The sequence below is a fragment of the Psammomys obesus genome, unplaced genomic scaffold (genome assembly GCF_907164565.1).
Source record: "Psammomys obesus unplaced genomic scaffold, mPsaObe1.curated_primary_1811, whole genome shotgun sequence".
NCBI lineage: Eukaryota > Metazoa > Chordata > Mammalia > Rodentia > Muridae > Psammomys > Psammomys obesus.
Window position 1 is genome coordinate 16,963,151 of NW_026596125.1, and position 25,005 is coordinate 16,988,155.

The 25,005-nt window shown below is 44.0% G+C and overlaps 1 protein-coding gene across 1 annotated transcript in view; it reads left to right on the forward strand.

Annotated features, from left to right (window-relative positions):
* Trub1 (TruB pseudouridine synthase family member 1) overlaps positions 1-10,572 on the forward strand; it is a 39,656-nt gene extending 29,084 nt beyond the window's left edge. Inside the window, 4 exon segments of the mRNA XM_055591760.1 lie at positions 338-440; positions 2,003-2,108; positions 9,603-9,751; positions 9,754-10,572. Coding sequence (XP_055447735.1) covers positions 338-440; positions 2,003-2,108; positions 9,603-9,751; positions 9,754-9,860 — 465 coding nt within the window. The 3' untranslated portion in view covers positions 9,861-10,572.
* The last annotated feature ends 14,433 nt before the right edge of the window (positions 10,573-25,005 follow it).

Here is a 25,005-nt window from a genome sequence, read left to right on the forward strand (position 1 = left end):
TTTATTTATTTATTTATTTATTTATTTATTTATTTATTTATTTATTTCTGTAGGTACCCGGTGCCCTCTGAGGCCAGAAGGGGCAGCAGATCTGCTAGGACTAGAATCAGAAAGAGATGAGAGCTGCCATGTAGGTGTGGGGAATTGCACTGAGGCCCTCTCCAAGGATAGCCAGTGGTTGTCACCACTGAGCCATCTCTCCATCCCTGTAATTTGTGTTTTCTTGATGATGATGATGATGATGATGATGATGATGATGATGATGACGACTTTTCAGAGTTGTAGGGACTGTTGCCTCTGTGGCTGTTGTCAGCTTTCCTTGGTTTGTTTTTGGCAGATAAAATCTTTTCTTGGTTTGTTGGCAGATAAAATAACACAAGAAGACATTGAAGGCATTCTGGGGAAGTTTCCTGGGAGTACAATGCAAGTACTCCCCGTAAGTTCAGCTATTAAATTGATGGTTAACCACCAATTAGAACCAAGTGGGCTTTCTTCTGTGGTCTTTTAGCCTGGACATTGTAAGTAATCGAAAGGGGAGGAGCAGATGCAGTCTGGATGGAAAGCCTTGATACCCTGACGGAGTGGATTACGTTCTGTGCTGGACATTAGCACACCCTGGCCTCTGTGCATCCCACTTCACCAGCTTTTCAAGTCCTGTCTATAGATGTCAGGGCAGTGACAGAGTCAGAGGTGCCACAGCCCCCAAAACTACAGTCAGAGGACATGCTGCAGCAGACCTGTGGGTCAGAGTCCTGACGCGTGCTGTATGTCCAGCCCCAGGATCTTTCCAGCACACCAACAGGGAAATTTACAACCATGTGCAAATGTGAGTATAAATAGCCTCGCTGTTTGTCTGGGTGCGTTAGGGCAGCTGGAGTGGAATGCCACAGCCTAAGGAACTAGTTCTCATGGTCCTGCGGCTCTGCCCAGGATGAGGCTGGGGCACACTCTTGTGCCGGTGAGAGCCTGCCTTCTCGTGGTGTCCTCATGCGGCAGAGTGATGATGGTATTCGTGAGGGCTGTTTCTGACCCGGGACACCCTCTGAAAGGCCTCTCTGCCCAATGCCAGCATCTCTGTGACTGGCAGGGGGCACACATCACTATTCACGCCTGTATGCACAGCCCTGCCGCACACTACTGCCCTCGCGACTCCAGGATACATTGGATATGTTCCCGACAGCTCCTTTAGACTCTGGGTCTCATTTGTATTTAGAAATAGGTTTTTCTCCCCAAAACACTGAAATACATCTATGGAAATGTTTCAAGATTTCTCTCAAATGTAAAACTTCAACAATTTTCACAAAATCAGCATAAAACGTTTGAGTCATTTGTTAAACTAAGTTAACGAATGTCTGTGTAAACATATATGGGCATGAACTGCTTCAGTGCACTGTCCAGGGGCTTGTGCTGTTTACTGTGGACGACGTTTTCGGGCAGAAGCTGCCTCCGAGCTGGGCACTAGCGAAAGGGGGCTGCCGAGGTCATCGCCGGGGACAGTATTTCTGACAGGAACTCAGTGGCTGGCTCTTTGACCTCCCCACCTCCCAAGGGAGGAGCAGTCCTGTTAGGCCACAGAGGAGGACTTTGCAGCCAGTCCTGAAGATACCTGATAAAACAGGGTCAGATGAAAGGGAAGGAGGTCCTCCCCAATCAGTGGACTTGGAAAGGGGCAGGGAGGAGATGAGGGAGGGAGGGAGGATTTGGGAGGGAATGAGGGAGCAGAATACAGCTGGGATACAGAGTTAACAAAATGTAACTGATAAGAAAAATTAAAAAAAACAAGTTAAAAATGAAAAAAGAAAAAGAAAAGAAGGAAATGGATGCTGCTCCCTGCCCGGGTCAGTGTCAGAGATGCATAGGACTCCCTCCGGATGCCATGGGAGACCATTCGGAAAGAGTGAGTTTCAGGAGTGTGTACAGGGCATAGAGCCGCTTCCCACCCTCATTCCACGAGGCTTGGCATGTTCCCATCGCCTCACTGTGCTCTCTCCTCATCGCCCAGGTTTCTCTGCCCTGAAGAAGGATGGACAGAGCCTCTCAGCGCTGATGAAGAGCGGCAAAGCAGTCGAGCCCAGACTGGCTGGGCTGGTGGCGGTGCTCAGGATCTCCCCCTGAAATTCCAGCCGCCATGTTTCACGTGAGGTAAGATGGAGAGACAGGACAGAAGCCATGTGGCATGCGGCTTTATTTTGTGCTTGGCTGATTCTGCATGCTTAGGATGGGTCCTTATGGTTTTGAATTTTTTTAATGCAAGAAAAGTTATGGTTTGATTTTGTGAAGTAAGTGTAAGTAACCCATAGAGGTTTGGAAATGCATAACTAGGCTGGTTTTTATCTGTTTTACAGTCCTATAAAGTTGGGAGTAAAGTACTTTAGGTCTCTCTAGAGAAGCAGCGAGAGGACATGGATTTTCAGTATTTTAGAGTTGGGGCTGGAAAGATGTCTCAGCAGTGAAGAACAGGCTGCTCCTCCAGAGGACCTGGGTTTGATTCCCAGGACCCGTGTGGTGGTTCGAAAACTCTCAGTAACTCCCATCTCAGGGCATCTGCTGCCCTCTGACCTCCTTGGAAAGCAGGCACCACGCGTGGTAGTGAGACACATGTGCAAACAAAGAGCCCACACGTGTCACCAGAAAAATAAATACTCATTTGAGACGCTTCGTTTTATCTTCTAGACACCTTTCTTCCATCTGACTCATACTTCATGCATTTCATGTGTGAGTAAGTATTGATTTGTTTTGTTTTGAGACAGGGTTTCTCTGTAGCCCTGGCTGTCCTGGAACTCCTTCTGTAGACAAGGCTGGCCTCAAACTCAGAGATCCCCCTGCCTCTGCCTCTGGGATTACTGGGATTAAAGGTGTGTGCAACCATGGCCTGGCTAATACTGATCTAAACAAAGCATTGTTAGTTCTGGATTAAAGGCAATAAAAGCAGACTGCTTTCTATCCCATACCTTCCTTGTGAGCTGCAAGTTTTTGATGGGAGAAGAGGGGAGGAAAGCGTAGTTGGACACCTGGTCACATTTTTAGTTCAGGTTGTCAACTGGAATATGTGATCCATATTTGCAGTGAACTAAAAACCAAAATACTTGTTTACTTAGTTTTAAAAGTGTGGAAAGCTGTTAGACTTTGGGCTCCTGAGGTTGACCCAGCCCTTCATTTCACAGTCGTTGTGAAGAGAACCCCTTCCCCATGGTATTTCCCAAGCCTATCCTTCCCTCACCTGTGCAGCATCTCTTCTTTGGCGTTCTTATTTGGTTCATGATAAATCCTGCCGACAGAGGTACAATTAAAAAACAGGGATTGTTCTTTTTTAATTATTTTATTTTATTAATTACACTTTATTCACTTTGTATCCCTCCATAACCCCCTCCCTCCTCTTCTGCCGATCCCACCCTTCCTCCCCTTTCTGCACGCATGCCCCTCCTCAAGTCCACTGATAGCAGAGGTCCTCCTCCCCTTCCTTCTGATCTTAGTCTATTAGATCTCGTCAGGAGTGGCTGCATTGTCATCTTCTGTGGCCTGGTAAGGCTGCTCCCCCCTCAGGGGGAGGTGATCAAAGAGCAGGCCAATCCGTTTATGTCAGAGGCAGTCCCTCTTCCCATTACTATGTAACCCACTTGGACACTAAACTGCCATGGGCTACATCTGTGCAGGGGTTCTAGGTTATCTCCATGCCTGGTACTTGGTTGGAGCATGAGTCTTTGGGAAGACCCCTGTGTTCAAATTTCTGGTTCTGTTGCTCTCCTTGTGGGGTTCCTGTCCTCTCCAGATCTTGCTATTTCCCACTTCCTACATAAGATTCCCTGCACATTGCCCAACAGTTGGCCATAAGTCTCAGCATCTGCTTTGATAGTCTGCAAGGCAGAGCCTTTCAGAGGCCCTCTATGTGGGTTTCTAGCTTGTTTCCTGTTTTCTTCTTCTTCTGATGTCCTTCCTCTTTGCCTTTCGGGATGGGGATTGAGCATTTTAGTCAGGGTCCTCTCTCTTGATTTGTTTCTTTAGATGTACAGATTTTAGTAGGTTTATCCTATGTTATATGTCTATATGAGTGAGTATATACCGTGTGTGTCTTTCTGCTTCTAGGACAGTTCACTCAGGATGATCCTTTCCAGGTGCCACCATTTACCTGCAAATTTCATGATTTCCTTATTGTTCATTGCTGAGTAATATTCCATTGTGTAGATGTACCACAATTTCTGCATCCATTCTTCAGTTGAAGGGCATCTGGGCTGTCTGCTTCTGGCTATTACAAATAAAGCTGCTACAAACAAGGTTGAGCAATAAATGGGACCTCATGAAACTGAAAAGCTTCTGTAAAGCAAAGGACACCATCATCAAAACAAAACGACTGCCTACAGATTGGGAAAGAATCTTCACCAACCCTTTATCTGACAGAGGACTCATATCCAGTATATATAAAGAACTAATGAAGCTGAAAAGCAGCAAACTAAGTAATCCACTTAAAAAATGGGGAACAGAGCTAAACAGAGAACTCTCTGTAGAGGAATATAGAATGGCAGAGAAACACTTAAAGAAATGCTCAACGTCATTAGCCATCAAAAAATGCAAATCAAAACGACCCTGAGATTTCACCTTATACCCATCAGAATGGCCAAGATGAAAAACTCGAGTGACAACACATGCTGGAGAGGCTGTGGATAAAGGGGAACCCTCCTCCATTGCTGGTGGGAATGTAAACTTGTACAACCACTCTGGAAATCAATCTGGTGCTTTCTCAAAAAATTAGGAATTAAAGACCAGGCCAATCAGTTCATGTCAGAAACATGTCAGAACAGTCCCTGTTCCTATTACAATGGAACCCACTTGGATACTGAACTGCCATGGGCTACATCTGTGCAGGGGTCTTAGGTTATCTCCATGCATAGTCCTTGGTTGGAGTATCAGCCTCAGGAAAGACCCCTGTGCTCAGAATTTTTGGTTCTGTTGCTCTCCTTGTGGAGTTCCTCTTCTCTCCAGATCTTACTGTTTCTCACTTCTTTCCTAAGATTCCCTGCACTCTGTCCAAAGGTTGCCCATAAGTCTCAGCATCTGCATTGATAGTCTGCAGGGCAGAGCCTTTCAGAGGTCCTCTGTGTCAGGATCCTGACTTGTTCCCTCTTTTCTCCTTCTTCTAATGTCCATCCTCTTTGTCTTTCTGGATAGGAATTGAGCAATTTAGCAAGAGTCCTCCCTCTTGATTAGTTTCTTTAGGTGTATAGATTTTAGTAGGTTTATCCTATATTATATGTCTATATGAGTGAGTATATACCGTGTGCGTCTTTCTGCTTCTGGGATAGCTCACTCAGGATGATCTTTTCCAGATCCCACCATTTACCTGCAAATTTCATGATTTCCTTGTTTTTTATTGCTGAATAATATTCCATTGTGTAGATACGCCACAATTTGTGCATCCATTCCTCCACTGAGGGGCATCTGGGCTGTTTCCAGCTTCTGGCTATTACAAATAAGGCTGCTACAAACATGGTTGAGCAAATGTCCTTATCGTGTACTTGAGACTCTTTTGGGTATATGCCTAGGAGAGGTATAGCTGGATCTTGAGGAAGTGCTATTCCTAGTTGTCTGAGAAAGCGCCAGATTGCTTTCCAGAGTGGTTGTACCAGTGTACATTCCCACCAGCAATGGAGGAGGCTTCCCCTTTCTCCACAACCTCTCCAGCATGTGTTGTCTCTTGAGTTTTTGATCTTAGGCATTCTGATGGGTGTAAGGTGAAATCTTAGGGTCATTTTAATTTGCATTTCCCTGATGGCTAATGAGGTTGAGCATTTCTTTAAGTGTTTCTCTGCCATTTGATATTCCTCTATTGAGAATTCTCTGTTTAGCTCTGTACTCCATTTTTTAATTGGATTACTTGATTTTTTTGCTGTTTAACTTCTTTAGTTCTTTATATATACTGGAAATTAGTCCTCTGTCAGATATAGGATTGGTGAAGATCCTTCCCCAATCTGTAGGCTGTCGTTTTTTTCTGACGACAGTGTCCTTTGCTTTACAGAAGCTTTTCAGTTTCATGAGATCCCATCTATTGATTGTTGCTCTTAGAGCCTGGGCTGTTGGTATTCTGTTCAGGAAGTTGTCTCCTGTGCCAATGAGTTCAAGGGTATTCCCCACTTTTTCTTCTAAGTGGTTTAGTGTGTCTGGTTTTATGTTGAGATCTTTGATCTACTTGGACTTTAGTTTTGCGCAGGGTGATAAGTATGTATCTATTTGTATTTTTCTACATGTAGACATCTAGTTAGACCAGCACCATTTGTTGAAGTTACTGTCTTTTTTCCATTGAACGGTTTTGGCATCTTTGTCAAAAATCAGGTGTCCATAAGTGTGTGGATTTATGTCAGGGTCTTCTATTCGATTCCATTGATCCACCATTCTGTTTCTATGCCAGTACCATGCAGTTTTTATTACTGTTGCTCTATAGTACAGCTTGAGATCAGGGATGGAGATGCCTCCTGAAGATCTTTTACTGTAGAAAATTGTTTTAGCAATTCTGGGTTTCTTGTTATTCCATATGAAGTTGAGAATTTTTCTTTCTAGGTTTGTAAAGAATTGTGTTGGCAATTTTATGGGAATTGCATTGAATCTGTAGATTGCTTTTGGTAAGATGGCCATTTTTACTATATGTTAATCCTGCCAAGCCATGAGCATGGGAGATCTTTCCATCTTCTGATATCTTCTTCTAATTCTTTCTTCAGAGACTGGAAATTTTTTTCATAGAAGTCTTTGACTTGCTTGGTTAGGGTTACACCAAGGTACTTTATGTCCTTTGTGGCTATTGTGAAGGGTGTTGTTTCCCTAATTTCTTTCTCAGCCCTTTTGTCTTTTGTATATAGGAGGGCTACTGATTTTTTTTGAGTTAATTTTGTATCCAGCCATTTTGCTGAAGGTGTTAATCAGCTGTAGGAGTTCCCTGGTAGAGTTTTTGGGGTCACTCAGGTATACTATCATATCATCTGCAAATAGTGCTACTTTGACTTCTTCCTTTCCAATTTGTATCCCCTTGATCTCCTTCAATTGTCTTATTGCTCTAGCAAGGACTTCAAGAACAATGTTGAAGAGATATGGAGAGAGTGGGCAGCCTTGCCTTGTCCCTGATTTCAGTGGGAATGATTTAAGTTTCTCTACATTGAGTTTGATATTGGCTTTAGGCTTGCTGTGTATTGCCTTTACTGTGTTCAGGTATGTGCCATGTATCCCTGATCTCTCCAATACTTTAAACGTGAATGGATGTTGGATTTTGTCAAATGCTTTTTCAGCATCTAGGGAGATTATCATGTCTTTTTTTTTTTTTCTTTCAGTTTGTTAATATGGTGGATCACATTGATGGATTTCCATATATTGAACCACCCCTGCATGCCTGGGATGAAGCCTACTTGGTTATAGTGGATGATATCTTTGTTGTGTTCTTGGATTCTGTTTGCAAGTATTTTGTTGAGTACTTTTGCATCGATGTTCATGAGTGAGATTGGCCTGAAATTCTCTTTCTTTGTTGGGTCTTTGTGAGGTTTAGGTACCAAGGTTACTCTGGCTTCATAGGATGAGTTTGATAGTGTTCCTTCTGTTTCTATTTTGTGAAATAGTTTGAAGAGAATTGGAGTTAGCTCTTCTTTGAAGGTCTGGTAGAATTCTGTGCTGAAGCCATCTGGCCGTGGGCTTTTTTTTGCATGGTAGACTTTTGATGACAGCTTCTATTTCCTTAGGGGATATAGGACTACTTAATTGGTTTACCTGGTCTTGATTCAGCTTTGGCATGTAGAATTGGTCAAGAAAACTGTCCATTTCATTTAGGAATTTTGTGGCATGTAGACTTTGAAAGCAAGACCTAATGATTGTTTGGATTTCCTCAGTGGCTGTGGCTATGTCCCAGGGCTTGTTCTTATGTTTCCTGATTCTAAACGACTTGGCAAATAATGAAAAAAAATGACCCTACAAAGCATTTTTTTTTTTCCATTTACCCCATGAACATGCAGCCTCTACTGCGGCAGATTAGTGTTGAGTGCTCAGGGTTCCTGGCTGCGAGTGAGTCCAAAGTGCCTCACTGGCGAGTGTGGAAGGGCGAGTGTGCAAGACTGTCTTCTGCAAAGCCGAGCACCACTCAAGAAATGCTGGCACACCCTGGGTTGATCCCGCTGCTCCACCCCCTTCCTGTCTCAGTCGCCCCCAGTTGTGAGGTAGAAAAGAGTTAAAATCCCCAGGTGGTGAGTTGATTAACCCTTCCAAATCTCCTCCCTTTCTTGATGCAACAAGGTGGGGCGTGGTGTGTGCGGCAGCCCCAAGGTACTCCGCCCCAAGGAGCTCCGCCAAGTGTGAGCTCCAGCGCTGTGAGCGTGAGTTATTTAATGATTTGTTTTTGGGAGTACCCCCGAGTGAACACTTAGCCACACAGGCTGTCTTGTAGTGCCCTCACGCACAGTTCTCATTACCAAAGGGTTTTTTCCTTGCTGTGTGGTTATAGGTTTTCAAATGTTTATAAATCTGAAAATATGTAAAACCATGGCTCATGATAGAAGAGCTGAGATTTCTTACCGTTTCAAACAGTAAGTGAATGAAGTGTACAAATCTGGAAATATTTTTTATCCTCCATAGCTCATGATTTCTGTTTAAAACCCGTTAACTGCCTGAGGCTGAGGTAGTAATGCGGTGTGGCTCGCCAGTTACTGTGAAATGTGGTCCTGACTTGCTGCCTACTCCATGCTGACTTTCCAATCTCACAAACACATATGCTGCTGGATGAATAATTTATGGCTCAGCGCATAAATACTTTATGGCTTGATTGTTTGCGCAGTGCATTTCCACGTGTGTTGAAGAGCGCGTGGAGGTCACTGCTCCTCATGCCACCACCAACGCTCCAGCTGCTGACTGAGGAGGAGGCTTCTCCACCAAGGCTGGGTCGGTGACGTAGGCAAAGGTAAGCGAGAAGGAATTATGAAGTGTCGTTTAGAGAGTTAGAGAGTGATGCTCCTCTCTGATGGGAGAGGGAGATTTCTGTTTCCGTTTTTCTGAGGACCGGCTGAGGAGTGGAACTGCTGCTTTCAGCTCAGGTGCATTGTGGGTTATATTGTGCACTTATGAGCCCCAGCAGCTGCCAGCAGGTGCTGGTAATGTGGAGTGAGGCACAGGGAGAGAGAGAATGAACACAGTGATAATGGATGGGAAAGCCAACAGTTTCTTAAGTAAAAGGCATTTTAACTCAAAGTAGGGGTCAGGAAAGAAAAGATTCACTTTCTAAAAATTATTTACATTGATAAAAATAAATTAAAAAATTTTGAAAACAAAAACTGTAAGCCACGCTCTTACAAGCTCTGCCTCTGAAAGCTCTGGCTTTGCCTCTGCTGTTCCCTGGACAGTGGGCCGGTCACATGATCCTGTGTGCAGAGAAAGGGCAATAGTTACCTCCTGGGTCGCTTCAAGTGCCAATAAGAAAAAACAGGTTTAAGTCTAAATCACTGGATAATCTTCCCTGCTAAAGCGTTGGCTTACCTCAGGCTCTGGGCTCTTGGCTCAGGCTGGGATCCTGAGAGGTCAGAGGTGAGTTCTGTCGTTGGAATGCTGCGTGGCTCACCTTGCGCTTTCTCTTTTGGGTGCTGTAGAGCTCTCTCCTGTGCCAGCGTGCTGGAGCTGACCTGTATCAGAGAGGAGCCCTTTACACTTGAAGAGCACACCCTCCCCGAAGACAAATGGACCATTGACGGCGTCGCATAGCCCCTTGAGCACTGCACATCCCTTAGGCCAGATGAGCCTAATTTAAAACATCAAAGTCTGAGGAGTTTGCTGACCAGGCTTTAAGCTGTGAATATGTCACTCTGAGGGAGGTAAAGAGGGAAGATGATGCAATTAAGTCCCTTTGAGACTTGCCTGGGAGGCAACCACGTCCTGGTTGGTGCATATTCTGACCCAGGAATGTCCATGAACCTCGTCAGCTCTTCCAAAGATGTCTTCCTGTCGCTGAGTGATGATTGGATTGGATTCAGATAAATATGCTTTCTGAATTTGATCTTCGCATAGTCTTTTTCCTATGAAGAAAGTTAAACAGTTTCTAATCACAGAAAACAGAAGTCTGAGCTGAAGTTCCCTTAGTGTCACAGAAGCCTCATGTTTGCTTTGTTTAGACTTTGGGGGCGGGGTTCTGTTGTTTTGAAATCTCTGTATATTTGAAGTGCTCAGTAGTGAGCAGTCTCGTGGGCTTATGGCTACTATGAAGTGCTGGTGGGCTGTAGTCTTTTGTGCCCGTGTTCTTAGGTCTTGAAAATGAATGCGTTTTTCTAATAAATATTTGTAAGTACACAAACTTCTGCCTCCAGCAATAACTGAATGTAAGTAGGTTAAGATGTGATTAATTTCTTACCCCACTTAGAACAGAACTCAGTTCCTGTAGCAGCTATTTCTGTGGTCATCCATGTAGCATCAAATTACTAAAAATGTGATTTTTAGAATATAAACTAGAGAATGTATCTTGAATTAAGATTCTCGCCTGCTTGTTCTTTAGTGTATCTGTGTCTCCCATGGAACACTGATCCCCGGGACATGGTTTCTGTAGTTATTGAGAATATGATCACTTTTAAAAACAGCAGATTTCATGAGTCCTTCATTTTGTTGTTGTTGTGGGAACAGTTATTCATTTGTTGAGTGTTTTGGGTTCCTGTAGACACGGTCGCTTTCACTGAGCCCTGGCGAGTGGCCAGCAGTTGAGAGGACTCACTGCCTTTTCTGCAGGCTTCGGAGTTTAGATGCTGGTACCCACCCGCATCAGGCGGCCCCTGCGGCCCCAACTCCAAGGGACCCAACATTCACTTCTGTCCTTATGGGCACCTGTGAACACGTGTGCCTCCCTACATCCACAAATAAAGTCATTACTTTAAAAGATACACAGATTTAGCCCAGGATGGCCCCACTCACTATGTAGCCAAGGCTCCTCCTGTTACTGCCTCCAAGTAAAGAGAGTCCAGGCATGCACCAGCATCTCATGTGGGAATGTGGTGTGCCGTGCAGTGTGACAGCATTAAGATGGTTGTTGATTTACCAAAGTGTATTTTTCAAAAAGCAGATTTACTAGACGTTTCATGAAGTACAAGCGTTTCTATTTCTATACCTTTCTTTTTAAAGGTTGTTGCCTCTAAACCTGTGAACTGAATAGACTGATGGTCTTATGTGGCTGATGCAGTGTAAACCTAACAGAAAACGTTGGCGGCCTCATCTAAGCATTCTCAGCACATCTCGGCATTTTGAATACAAATGTCAAAGTTAATTCTGGGCAGGGAAGGTGGCTCAGTGAGTGAAGGTACTTGTCCCCAAGACCTACGACTTGAGTTTTGGCCCCTGGGCAACCTACGTGATGGAGGGAGAGAAGCAGCTCCAGTAAGCTGTCCGCATCCACCCCCACCCCACACATGAGCAATGAATAAAAGGTTTTTAATTTCAAAACTAATTCTCAGTGTGAGATTGAGAATAATGAGAATAATATCATGGAAGATTTAAGAAGTAGACGCTTGTTATTTTCAACCTGGTGTCATGGGGAGGCCTTAATCTCAACTGTGAGTGAGTTCCAGGCCAGCCAGAACAGAGTGATGCCCTGAACATTTGTCATTTTACTTTCCCTAGTGCAAATTGTGTAAGCAAAGCTGGCGGCTGCTCCTGTAGCCCACCAGGACACCACAGGCTGGGTAGTGTGTCTTCATGAGCAGCTGGCTAGCCCACACAGCTGAGGGAATTCTTTATTCTTTAAAATTTACATATACACACTTCTAATAGGAAAGAGTAGAATTTGTGAAAAAGTGAGCAAGTTCTAGAAATGGTAGCCAGTTTTTCCCTTTTGTCTGAAAATGGTGAAGAAATTGTGCAAATTAAAAAATGACTCCTAATGTTCACCCATCCTAATGCACCCATTTCTGATTTTGTTGTTATATTTTCCACACTATTTACATAATTCAGGCACCTGTGCTTTTACTGACTCTTCCTGTGATTTTATCTGGCATGTTTAGTCTTCACGGTTAGCTTGGTCACCTGAGTTCTCTGAGTTGTGCTGAGTTCTCTTAAACTCCTTTCCTGTTGCTGCACAGTAAGTGCTTTTCTGTTTACCTAGGGCACATTCTTACAGCGTGGGTATTGTAGATGAGGCAATCAGAACAGATTTTGGTTCCCAGGGTTGCAACTTTCACAGTATCACCATTGTTCAGGGATTTTATATATTTTGCCAAAGTTTCTGTGCTTTGCTTTTGCTTGTCATTTCTATCAATAAATGTCTTCGTGGATTCTTTTTATGTTATGGGAGTTATTTGCAGTAGGTGCTTAGCAGAAGTATTTTTCATGGCCTGTCTTAGTTTCTTTCCTAGGTCCTGTGGTTAAATGCCTGACAAAGGGACCGGAAGGGGAAGTGCTTACTTTGCCCCCAGCTGAAGGATGCAGCAAGGCAGAGCAGGGAAGTCAAGAGGGCAGGGCCTGCTGCAGCTGCTTGCTCAAGTCCTCGGTGAGAACCGAGCTTTGCCGGCTTCCCCTATTTTCCACAGGGCGTGAACAGCCCTGAGTGCTGCTGGGTTAACACTGGTCTGCTGCTTCAAGGTCATCCTCCTAGGCATGGCCAGGGCCCGCTCCCAGGAGACTCTGGAGCCCACCAAGCCGGCACCAACAGCAGGTGTCTCCTTTTTAAACTTTATTCATTAAAAATGTAAAGTATTCTTAGCTTTCATGGGTAGCTGAAACCAAGACACAAACACTGAGAAAGTTCAAGACTCATCCTCTTTCAGATTTTAATCAGAACACTGAAGAAATATTTGTGATTTAGGCCTTAGGATACTCACCATGTAAGTCATTTTACTTACAGGCAAAAAGGAAGCTAGAATTTTCTGAAGATACCTCAGCCTGGAACATAGCAAGCCACCTCATTTTGATTATTTAACTCTTAAATTTCTGGAAATATTGTGTTCACCTAAAAGTTGTTTAAAATAGTCATAAAATTATTTTCTGGTCTTAAATTCCACAAGGATTAAAATAATCAGAATTTGTCCCCTACAAATTTAAAATTGAGATTGATGAACAAGGGATAAACTAACATTTCCCTGTGTTCACTGGCTCTTTCTCAGTACTTGAATTAATTCAAGGCTACTGACTCATCAGGAATCAGCCATCTACCATCCACTGGTACAATTTATGCCCCACTGACCAGTGTGAAATCCATATCAAACTTACAGTGAACATTTAGAGGTTCAATTAGAGGGTGAGTTGTTCTGTTTCAGAGGAAGAAAGTAATTTAAATTGTATCATGATCTGGATAATGGAAAAAATGTGACTCAAAAGCACTTTAAAGTGCTGATGCATTTATTAAACAGACAAAGATAACAGTATGAAGTTTGGGCACTGAAGTTAAGACTATTATTGTAATAGCCTTATTACATAGAATTGTAAGGCTATTGTAATATATTGCTGTGTATTGTACTAGAATTAAAATAGAAGGACTGTTGGCTTGCCCTGCTCATCTGTTAAATACAGATGTTAAGTATGAATTTCATGGCAGTCAACTTGGAAATGTCTTCATTTATCACTAAGTTCATTAAGTTCTGCAAATAAGATGCTGAAGCTAGTTAGAACATTGTTAGGAACTGTTTTCTGCTCCGTTTCTCTAATAAAGCAATGTAGTAGGATAGTGTCTGCCGTTAATCAGCTCTTTGATTGGTGGTGAATCCCTTCATCTTTAAAGGACTCAGTGTACCGGCCTTTAAGACAAAGAAAACAGTCTGCTGTTTCTAAGACTCTCCCACGTGTTAGAGTATGAGGCTTTCCAACATGGGTCATTGTGTTCTCAGGAACTCTTTCCCTGGGAACGTGGGCTTTGCCACATTCCCTCATTCGGAGGATTCTCACCCTGCATTTCTTTGCACATTACATCTCTTCTGGTTATTAGTCCTTTTGCATGGTCACGTTTCATTGTGAGCATCCAACTCCTCTTTCGTAGCTCCTATCGCTTTCTCTCTCTCCATGCCGAATCCTGAGTTTCCTCAAACCTTTTTTCCAGATGCTTCCTTCTCCTATTTTTATTTACTAACAGTCATTTATTTCAGTGGCATACTCTGTTTTTATTTATAAAATACTGCAGTGTATTATATAGTATATGTAATTTAAAATCAACCTCTTTGTGTGTGTGTTGTGTGCACCTCTCCATGATGCAAGGGATTGAATCCAGAACCCGATTCATCGTCAGGTGTTCTACCACTGAGCTATATCCCAAGCCATGTGCTATCTTATTGCATTGTCAGCTTTTCCACTTTTGTTAGTGATGTAATATGTGTACAGGAAAGCGTTCATAAGTGTACAGCTTTGTGCGTTTTCAGAGATGGAACACATAATGACTAGCGTGTAAATCAGGAACCAGGCCACACCTACCCCTGCCTGCCTCCAGGCCCCAAAGCAGCTGCCCACCCGCCCCTGAGAGGAGCCACTTCACACCTGCAGCCTGTGAGCTGGGGCCTGTATCTCATGGTTAATTACTTTGCTCACCAGTCTACTTGCTGTCTCTTGCTAATAGACTACAAGGTACCCCAAATGCTGCTGTGTAATCTTGCCCCCAGATTATCCCTGTTTGACCAATAGAACGCCTGCACCTGGGCAGGAAATGAGGTGGTCATGGCCAAGGTTCAGGGGCGGAGAGGACGGAGGGATGGGGGAAGGAGAGAGACAGGTGGAGGGGAAAGAAGGACGCAGAGTACCTTGGAACAGGTAAAGACCACGTGGGTGGGAGGAGGAGCGCTGAGGATCCACACAGAGAGAAGCCACCCAGATGGAAAGCGTGTGCAAGTATCAAGGGCTATTGATGGGAAGTAGCCCAGACAGGAATGATGTCAGCAAATGGCTTGGGATGTGGGGCTGAGAAGTAACAAGGTAGCTTAGGGGGTAATAGCTCTAGAAGGCTCCCATCCTGTTCCCTCTCTTCCGGTGTCTATTCTGTTTGCCTTTCTGAATGAGAATTAAGCATCCTCCCTAGGGTCCTCCTTGTTATTTAGCTTCTTTAGGGCCGTGGATTGTAGTATCCTATATTATATGGCTAATATCCATTAATAAGTGAGTATATACCACGTGTGTCTTTCTGTTTCTGGGCTACCTCACTCAGGATGATCTTTTCCAGGTCCCTCCATTTGCCTGCAAATTTCATGGGGTTTTTTTTGTTGTTGTTTGTTTGTTTGTTTGTTTTAAATAGCTGAGTAGTATTCCATTTTGTAAATGTGCCACAATTTCTTTATCTATTCTTCTGTTGAGGGACATCTGGGTTGTTTCCAGATTCTGGCTATTACATATAAAGTTGTTATGAACGTAGTTGAGCAAATGTCCATGCTGTATGGTGGAGCATCTTTTGGATATACGCCTAGGAGTGGTAGAGCTGGGTTGAGGTAGCACTATTCCTAATTTTCTGAGAAAGCACCAGATTGATTTCCAAAGTGGTTGTACAAGGTTATATTCCCACCAGCAATGAAGGAAGGTTCCCCTTTCTCCGCATCCTCTCCAGCATGTGTTGGCACTTAAGTTTTTGATCTTAGCTATTCTGATGGGTGTAAGGTGAAATCTCAGGGTCGTTTTGATTTGCCTTTCCCTGAAGACTAAGGATGTTGAGCATTTCTTTAAGTACTTCTCAGCCATTGGAGATTCCTCTGTCGAGAATTCTCTGTTTAGCTCTGTACCTCATTTTAGAATTGTATTATTTGGTTTGTTGGTGTTTAATTTCTTGAGTTCTTTATTTATTTTGGATTTTAGCCCTCTGTCAGACGTACGGTTGGTGAAAATCCTTTCCCAGTCTGTAGGCTGTTGTTTTGTTCTGATGACAGTGTCCTTTGCTTTACAGAAGCTTTTCAGTTTCATGAGGTCCCATTTATTGATTGTTTATCTTAGAGCATGAACTGTTGGTGTTCTGTTCAGGAAGTTGTCTCCTATGCCAATGATTTCAAGGCTCTTCCCCACTTTTTCTTCTAATAAATATAGTGTTTTTGGTTTTATGTTCAGGTTTTTGATCCACATGAACTTTAGTTTTGTGCAGGGTGATAAATATGAATCTATTTGCATTTTTTTCTTTTACATGTAGATATCCAGTTAGACCAGCACCATTTGTTGAAGATGCTGTCTTTTTCCATTGTATGGTTTTGGCTTCTTTGTCAAAAATCAAGTGTCCATAGGTATGTAGGTTTATTTCTGGGTCTTCGATTTGATTCCATTCATCTACTTTTTCTGTGCCAGCACTGTGTGATATTTCTTTGAGTGGTTTATTTGTTTCCTGTCTAAAGCCTCAGTGTGTTTGACTGTATCTTCCTGTATTAAGGATTTTATTTTCCTCCATTATCATCTTCATACACATAGATTTAAGGTCATTTTATTGTGTTTCAGTTGTGTTAGGGTATCCAGGGTTGCTTGCCATGGGATGACTGGGTTCTGGAGATACCATATTGCTCTAGCTTTTGTTGATTATATTTTCACACTGGCCTTTAGTCATCTGGTTATCTCTGGCATTGGCTGGTAGTTCCTGGTGACCACTAGAGTTCTTGGGAGTGCAAGAAGAGCTCTGGGCAGGAAGCTGGATGTTCCTGCAAAAGTCCTTTTCAGATTGGTGGGTATGGTGCTGGACTGGCAGATGTATGATCCTGGGGACGAATTAGACTCAGAAGCCGGGGCCCTTCTTTCGCCAGAGGAAGTCCCAGAGCCAGCTGGGACAGTCCCACAGCCACTGGCTTTCTTGCTCTGAAGTTAGTGAGCTCCAGCTGCCCAGACTGTGCTCAGACACTGCTCACTGGGCGCAGATGTTCTGGAGAACCTGTGAGCTCTGAGGTCTGGCCCATCTAAGGGAGACCTCACACCTGAAAGGTGTCCCAGGGACTGTGAGAGTGGGTGGCCAGAGTCTGAACGCCATTGTTCAGAAAGTTCCCAGGTTCCCCTGGGAACTTTCCCCAGGATTAGCCAGGTGACTGAGGTTGGACCTGGCACAGAGGCTGGAGTTTTGGGGTCCACAGCATGGCCTGTTGGTATCACTCTGCAATTACTGCTGTCCTTCTGTTCAGATACCATGCATAGTCGCCATCTTGGATCCTCTTGTGATTTTCTTTATCTTGCTGCTGCCACAGCAGATACCACAGATGGGATAGCTCAGCCAGCATGGTCTTACTCCTGACCAAGCCTCTCCTCCAGCTCTGAGTCCTCTGGGGATAGAGAGGAAGGTCTCTTGACCCCTCCCTTCACACTGGACACTAATCTCATCTTGGCGCTCTCTCCTATGACCTCATCTCAGTTTAATTTGTTCCCAGAGGCTCTGCTATGTAGCAATTGTGTCAGGGATTGGATGGGGACCGTTGTGGTTTAAATAAGAATGTCCCTTAAAAGCTCATGGTTCAGCCCCAGTTGGTGGCTGTTTTGGGGGTGCACCTTTGCTGGAAGAAGTGCGTCTGTGAGATGAAAAGCTTCACACTACTTACAGTTCACTTTCTGCTTTGTGCTTAGAATGGCTGATGTGAGCACTCAGCTTCCTGCCTCAGCCTGCTGTGGCGGGTCCTCATCCCTTGGAAACCATAGCCACAAATCAACCCTTCCTTCTGAAAGCTGCATTTGGTCATGGAGTTTTATCACTGCTACAGAAAGGAAACCAATACAAACATCAGTATACAAATGTTGGGGTTCAGAAATAGCGTGTGACTGCTGCCTGCGGCCGTGGGCATTGTGTCCTGCTGTCTGTTTGCAGCCACTGTGCTTTGCACAACCCCTTTCTCTGTTTTACCTGATGGTGCACTCTGTGAACTCTCTAGTCTTTGCTTGCTGGTAAAAATGCAAGTGGGTTTCCTTAGGCTGCTTCTAACAGTGGAGTCTAGCTTGTAAGGGATTCGTGTTTGAAGCGTTGGTAGCTGCCAGGGGCAGCTTTCAAGGCTCAGCAGCAGTGCCCAGGAACTCTGGCAGTTCCATGTTGACATTGGCTCTGAGTAGTCTCCACTACTTACCATTTAGACTGGTGTCTGTGTCTTCACAGTGTGGCTTTAACAGTCCCCCACCACAACCTGCCCAGTTACTGTTGCTCTGATTTCCTAGTCTATTTTCTAGTTAATCTTGTCTGGTTAGTGTTTTTTAGTAATTCATTTACTTGAAATTCTTTCTTTCTTTATTTTTATTTTTAAAACTGAGTCTGGGGGGCGTGTCTGTCTGCATGTGAGCATGCAGACATGAGTGCAGGTGCTCACAGAGGCCAGAGGCATGGAATATCCTGGAACTTAAGTTACACATGGTTCTAAACCAGCTGACATGGACGCTGGGAAACAAACTCTGATCCTCTGGAAGAGTAGCACGCGCTCTTAACCACTGAGCCATCTCTCCAGCCCTCACGTAGTTGGTTTCTTAGAGACTGTGTTCTAGTCATACTTGCTGAATTGCCTACTTTGCTGAGGCAAACTGTGTCCTCTATTGCACAGTGGAGTCTGGGTGTCAGCTCGCCCTGTGACTTACAGAGAAATCAGGAAACAACAAACCGAATTGACAATGCTCTGGGAACTTTGATGACTAGCCATCATATGACCTAAGTGACTTTTACAGACTGCTCAGCAGGCTCTATGGGAACACAGTTGTAAAGAATGTGCATAAGTCAAGGCCAGCCACTTCAGTCTCATAAAACAATCTGTAATACACTTACAAGGTTAAAGCTGTGTGTTTTATAGTCATGTATTCTGTGATCTTCAACCACAATAAAATTAAGACACCTATCAGAGAATTCCTCCAGCATTTAGAAATTAAGTAACAAACTTTAAATAACTTATGGGTCAAAGAGACATCACAATGGAAATAATTTTAAATGGAATCATGCAAAGACTACAAAACACCAAAAAGCGCTGACAACATGCAGTTTTGTAACCTAATAACTGACGTCTCTGGCAATCTTTCTGGTTTGTTTTGGTTGTTTTTGTTTTCTGAGACAGGGTTACTCTGTAACAGCGCTGGCTGTCCTGGAACTCACTTTGTAGACCAGGCTAGCCTCAAACTCACAGAGCTCCCTGGGCCACCACCACCCAGCACATCTCGGAAAAACCTTATAGCCAGTAATGTATCTGTTAAAACAAACAGGCAAACGAATGGTTTCACTCACAGAAACAAGGAATTGGTTATTTGTCTGTATTTCTGTCTTGTCTTCTGTCTGTCTGTCCATCCACGGTATCTACTATTTGTTGGACTGGAAAACCCTGACTACCCACCCGCTTCGATTGTGCCTGCCTGTTCTGTATTCTATCCAGGGTGTGTCTGCTCCCTGTCTCTTAGAGGAACTTCTCGACTTTTGGACTCAGTTTCCCTTGCATCCTCACTCCTGGATGTGCCAGAGCATTATCAACGTTTGTTACTATTAGGGTAGGCTGACACTCCAGTGAGGCCTCTGCACGCTTTAATTATCCTCCCCCAGCATTTATAGTTGAAAGGATTTTGAAATTATTTGGTCTATTTTTGCTAAAAATGGAACCCGTCATACCCTAAAAGTGTTTAAGACAAACTAATTTGCAAAAGTAACGTTGTAGTTAATTTCAGTTCCTTAGAAAACAGTCTGCCAAGCGCTACAGTTGGAGCTTGCTCGGTAGGATATCATTGTGCTGGGAGGACCTGTGTCAGCCTCTCATCCATGTGGAAAAGCCAGGCAGTCCGTACTGTGACCCCAGCCCTGGGGAGGCAGAGAAACAGAAAGCACTCGGAGGAGGGGGGCGGTGCTGGGGCTCCCTGGCCAGGAGCCTGCAGACTCCAGACCAGTGAAGAGCTGACTCAGAACACAAACGGAAGGCACCCTGAGGAGAGAAAGGCAGCTGACGCTGACCTGTGGCCTCCACCCACTGACATGCCACATCTGCACACTAAAAATCAAAATCTGTCAAGCAGCAGGCTAATGAAAACATTTTTTCATGTGTTGGGTTTGGAAGACCTCACTTTCTCATTCTTCCACTCTAAGAGAAGACAGCCCAGAAAAGTGGCTTCTAACTCCAAATTATTGCATTAACCAAGGCTGCGCTTAGAGGCCAGGCATCAAGTCACTAATGTCCTCTGTGTTCACAGGGCTGGCGATATGATTGAAGGCTGATGGCTGGTTCATTTTATTCTGTGTAATTTAAATACGTCAGTTGTCAAAATATTCACAGGTGACTTCCCCGGGCGGTGGAAAGATGTGGCACACCAGATACAGCAAGAAGAAGTGGGGCCGACCCTCCATCACCAGTGAGTGTTAGTAAGAAGAAGGGTCACTCGAGAACACCTGTTCTGTTCCTGCTGGAGAGAGGGAAGAAGACAGTGTGCCATTGGGACTGAGTTGCCCTTGAACTGTAAATCCAGAGTTGAGAGGAAAAATCCGCTGAGGGAGGAAGACTAGTCCTGCAAAGACAGCAGAGGCCACACCTGGCTGGCCAGTCAGGAGAGCCTGGTCTGAAGAGAGAAAAGGATATGTCCTTTGGGAAGACGTCCTCTGGAGCCTTGAAAGCCAGGATTCAGTGATGCCTCAGGGGAGACTGGTCCTTGTGGCAGCTTCATTATAAGGAGGTTTCACTAGCCAAATGGGTAGAAACGGGAGGCCGACACCCCGTTAGAAGTGAGCCCAGTGCAGTAATGGCAGATTGGGGTCATAATCATATCATTTGGTGATGGACAGTTAAATGAACAGTGAAAAAGAAATTGATGGTCCTTAGTGATTTGCTAGATAATTGAGGGTTATGAAATTGAAGGACAAAATGATTAGCAACCGTTTTTTCTTAAAGGAAACAAAGCTGAAATTTTCTGTGAGTAGCATTTTCTTAGATTTTGGGTAGTTAACACTTGCCTGTGATGGGGTTTCCACCATGCATGCTCCTCTTTTGTCAGAACCTCTTAGAGAGGCTCTCCAGAGTGTGATATGCAGAGGTCTGTTGATGTCTGTCTATTTGGGGCTTCCTAACTATAAGTGGGAACACTAAGTCTTGCTAGTAGTTGAAGCATGACCTCTGGATGATGTTTTTCCAGCCCTGCTGCTACCATTGGCTATTGACCTTAGATAAGTTAACTTATTTCTTGAGCCCCGATTCCTCTATTGTAAAGTGCAGGCATTAACATTCTTATTCACAAAGTCCTGAACCCCAGATTAGTATAGTTCTTAAGACCCATGGACTAGTGAGCACTAAATCGATTCATATACCACCCTGTCTTCAGGCAGAGAAGGGTGAAGTTCTGGGATGCTTTCTCTTATTTGGTAGCAAGATGTAAACTACAACAGTCTCCTGGCAGCAGAGATTATTGGATGCTGATATAAACTGCTGATGCAAGTAGAAATGACCTTAGAGAATAGAGATGTCCACATTTGCACAGCAGGTATGTTAAGTGCCCTAACCCATGTGTGTGTGTGTGTGTGTGTACATATATATGCACATATTTAGTTCATTTAATCTTTGCTTTTAAATCCACACCATCAGCCCCTCCATATCTGAGAGCTTGTCTTTGAACCAAGCACAACTGTTTTCTATAAAATTACTATCAAGCAGTCCCAAGCCTGCTTTGCCTGTACATATATGCAGAGACACAGCATTAGACCAGCGGTCCATCTTCTCTATGGCTTCACTTTGCTCTTTGTCTGCAGTCAGCCACTATCTGAAAATATAAAGTGGAAGATTCTAGAGGTGAATGAAAATATAAAGTGGAAGATTCTAGAGGTGAATGTTTCCTAAGTCCTACACAACATTTCTTATTAGTGTGTGGCTGCTGTTCTTTTAGTAGTGTAAATATGTGTGTAGGGAAGATGGCAAACATGAGTTTTGTACTATTTGCAGCTTGAGGCATTTGCTGGGGACCTTGGAGTGTGCCCTTGCAGTAAGGGGTTAATTATTGTAAAACCTCTCACTTACGTCACTTAGTTAGTCCTTCCAGCTGGTCCAGACATCAGTAGGGTCTGTCTTTATCTCGTATTTACATGAAGAACTTGATGTGGCATTGGTGAGCAGCTGGCTCACCAAGAGTTGCACCAGTGGTGTGGCAAAGTTAGGGCTCTCCACACTCTTCTCGTGGCAAATGGGTGTTGCAGCACATCTGGAGAGAAGCGCTTTGAGGTATAGATGTGTAGTGGGAGGTCGGAAACACATGTTGTAATACAAAAAAAAAAAAAGAAAGAAAGAAAGAAAGAAAGAAAGAAAGAAAGAAAGAAAGAAAGAAAGAAACAGAAAGAGAGAAACAAAGAAATTAAATATAATCTGGGAATAAAAGCAGAGACTAGGACATTTGTTCCCATCCTAGCATGGCAGAGAAAAGATGCTCTGGTTGGAGCCTGAGCACTGGCTAGAAGCGTCCAGCAGTGGTTTGATTTGGAGAGAGCGCTCTTGGCCACATCTGGCTTGGAGCTGCCCCTTGCATGTTTTATAGAGACAACCTGGGCTCAGTTCAAAGCCAAACAGCAGCTGACAGAGGAGCTGGTGGGTGAATTTATTAGCACAGACGAGCACATTTAAATATGTGCAGCTCAGCTAAGCAACAATGAGAGCGGAAGCTAAGTTTATACGAGTTATCTGAAGTGTGTAAACACTAAAAAGGGAGATTATTCCTTTAACACACACAGTGGCCTGGTGAGCAGTAACAGGATGAAAACTTAAGCCTATAAAGGGTTTTGTTGTTGTTGTTGTTGTTTGTTTTTGTTTTTGTTTTTGTTTTTTTTTTTCTGATAATGAATCTGTTAGGGCTGGTTGTGGCATAGCCTTTCTCTAGAGAAGCAATAGAAATTTCAAGCCTTGCGGTTTTTAGAACTTTCTTGGGAACTAGGTGTTAGATGTTAGAGGATTGTTAGTCATTTGGTCGAGTGTGACAATGGCCTATGGTTGTATAAAGAAGTGTCAGGTGGGGATACAGTCTGCTGGTGGGGTGCTTGTCTGGCATCCATGAAGCCATAAGTTCAGCTCCCCAGCACTGCTGGGCATAGTGGCGCACACCCGTAAACCCAGCACGAAGGAGGTGGAGGAAGGGAGCTCAGACATTCTAGGTCATCCTTGACTACATAGCAAGGCTGAGGCCAGCGGAGGAAAATGAAATCCTGCCCCCAAACAGAAAGGGGAGGAGGCAGCAAGCTGGCTCAAGGGTAAGGGCATTGCCACCGAGCCTGAGGACCAGAGCTCAGTGCGGAAAGGGGAGAACTGGCTCTAGCACGCAGCCCCGGACCGTCACACAGGATGCTGTGACACACACACATGCCCACAGACATGGCAGGCATTCTGATAGAGATATCCCTCTCATTCTAAGAGATCTGAGCTATAAGTGGCCTCAGAGCCAGAGCTAAGAACACAGCGCGGGGCACGGAGGGCTCCTGTGCTGCTGTGTGCTCAGCCTGTTTCCTTCACCTGCCATGATGCGACAAGCCAATGCCTAGCTGTGATGTGAAGTTGTGTTTTCCCATGCCCCCGACCCAGAGGAATGCACATGAGTTTGCATTTGTGCCAGGATGATTTTCTGCTGGAAATATCAAATAGGATGGACGTGTCCTAATGAGTGTCCACCATGAACTCTGAAAGCAGCGTGTAGATATTACTCGACAGTTTTTCTTATCTAGGTCAGTGTGCCAGGTGAAGTCAGTGACTGTATGCCACGGAGAAATGTGTTAAAGGTTTGTGCTAAAAATCCTTCATTCCTTCCACATGTGATACTTTGTTGTTCAAAACACTTTGTAGGACACAGACTCACACACACGCACACACACACACACACACATACACACACACACACACACACACACACACACACACACACACACACGAACATCACAAGACAGACAGCCTTCAGACCCATACAGCAGACAGACAGAGACCACAGAAGACACAGGGCCAGTGAAGAGGAGAGTTCAAATCTGGGCTGACTCTTGCTTAAGTGACATATTGGGGAAGTACTTTGACATTTTTCCTTGTTGTGATACTGACACATAATTGGTAACTCTGGGTTTATTATTAATCAAGCCAAATCTCTCTCTCTCTCTCTCTCTCTCTCTCTCTCTCTCTCTCACACACACACACACACACACAGAGTAAATAAATGTAAAACATGTAAGCCTTTAAAACATGTTACATACACTGGATTATTGACATGCAACAAAGTATTATAAAGATATTTACTTTGAAACACTACAGCAAAGAGAGGGATGAGGGAAAGAAATAGAAGGGGAGGAAGGAAAGAGAAGGATGACAAAGCCAGGTGGCAGATTTTGATCATCGGAATCTTAGGGAAAGTGCTGAGAGCACATTTTACTAATTTTTCTGCTCTTTCCTGTCCTTGAAAACGCTTATGATAAAAGTGTTGATTATAATAAAAGTGTTGATTTCCTGAGCAAAATTCCGCAGTACAGGTTCTGGGACTTAAACTACCTTCCGTGAGATGAGCAGACTGGTGGACTGGGACCCAGGACCTTTGCCATCTTGCTCCTGAGATGAAAGGCCCATTTTAAAGCTGCAGCTGGAAATCGAGAGAACCCTTCACAGTTCACATCTCTTGTTCCCAGAGACGGGTCTTTAAGGCACAAGCAGGTTGCTGAGCCATTTCTCACTCCACCCTTATCTTCTGTCGCCGAGGGATGGTCCATCGTATTGGAAACAACAGAACCTTGGTCTCTCAAATAGAGAAGCTTTCCCCTGTTGTTGTGTGTGTGAAGAAGAAAGGGTTATTCGTAAAGCTGTGTGTGTGTGTGTGTGTGTGTGTGTGTGTGTGGGTGTGTGTGTGTGTATGGGAGTGGAGGTGAGTGTGATGTGCTTGCTCAACTGACTGACAATACTCCTGTCTTAACCTCCCAACTCACTGGACTTAGAGTCATACGCCTCCATTTCCAGCTGAAGGAGAAAGCTTGGAAAACCTCATTTTTTGAATTTTGTTTTGAAGGTTGAAACAAAAGCATAAAACAACAACAACAACAACAACAATAATAATAATAATAATAATAATAATAATAATAATAATAATAAATGGGTGGGTAATTAGTTCTGCAGGTAAAAGTATTGCTAGACAAGCAGGACCAGCATTTGAGTCCCTGTA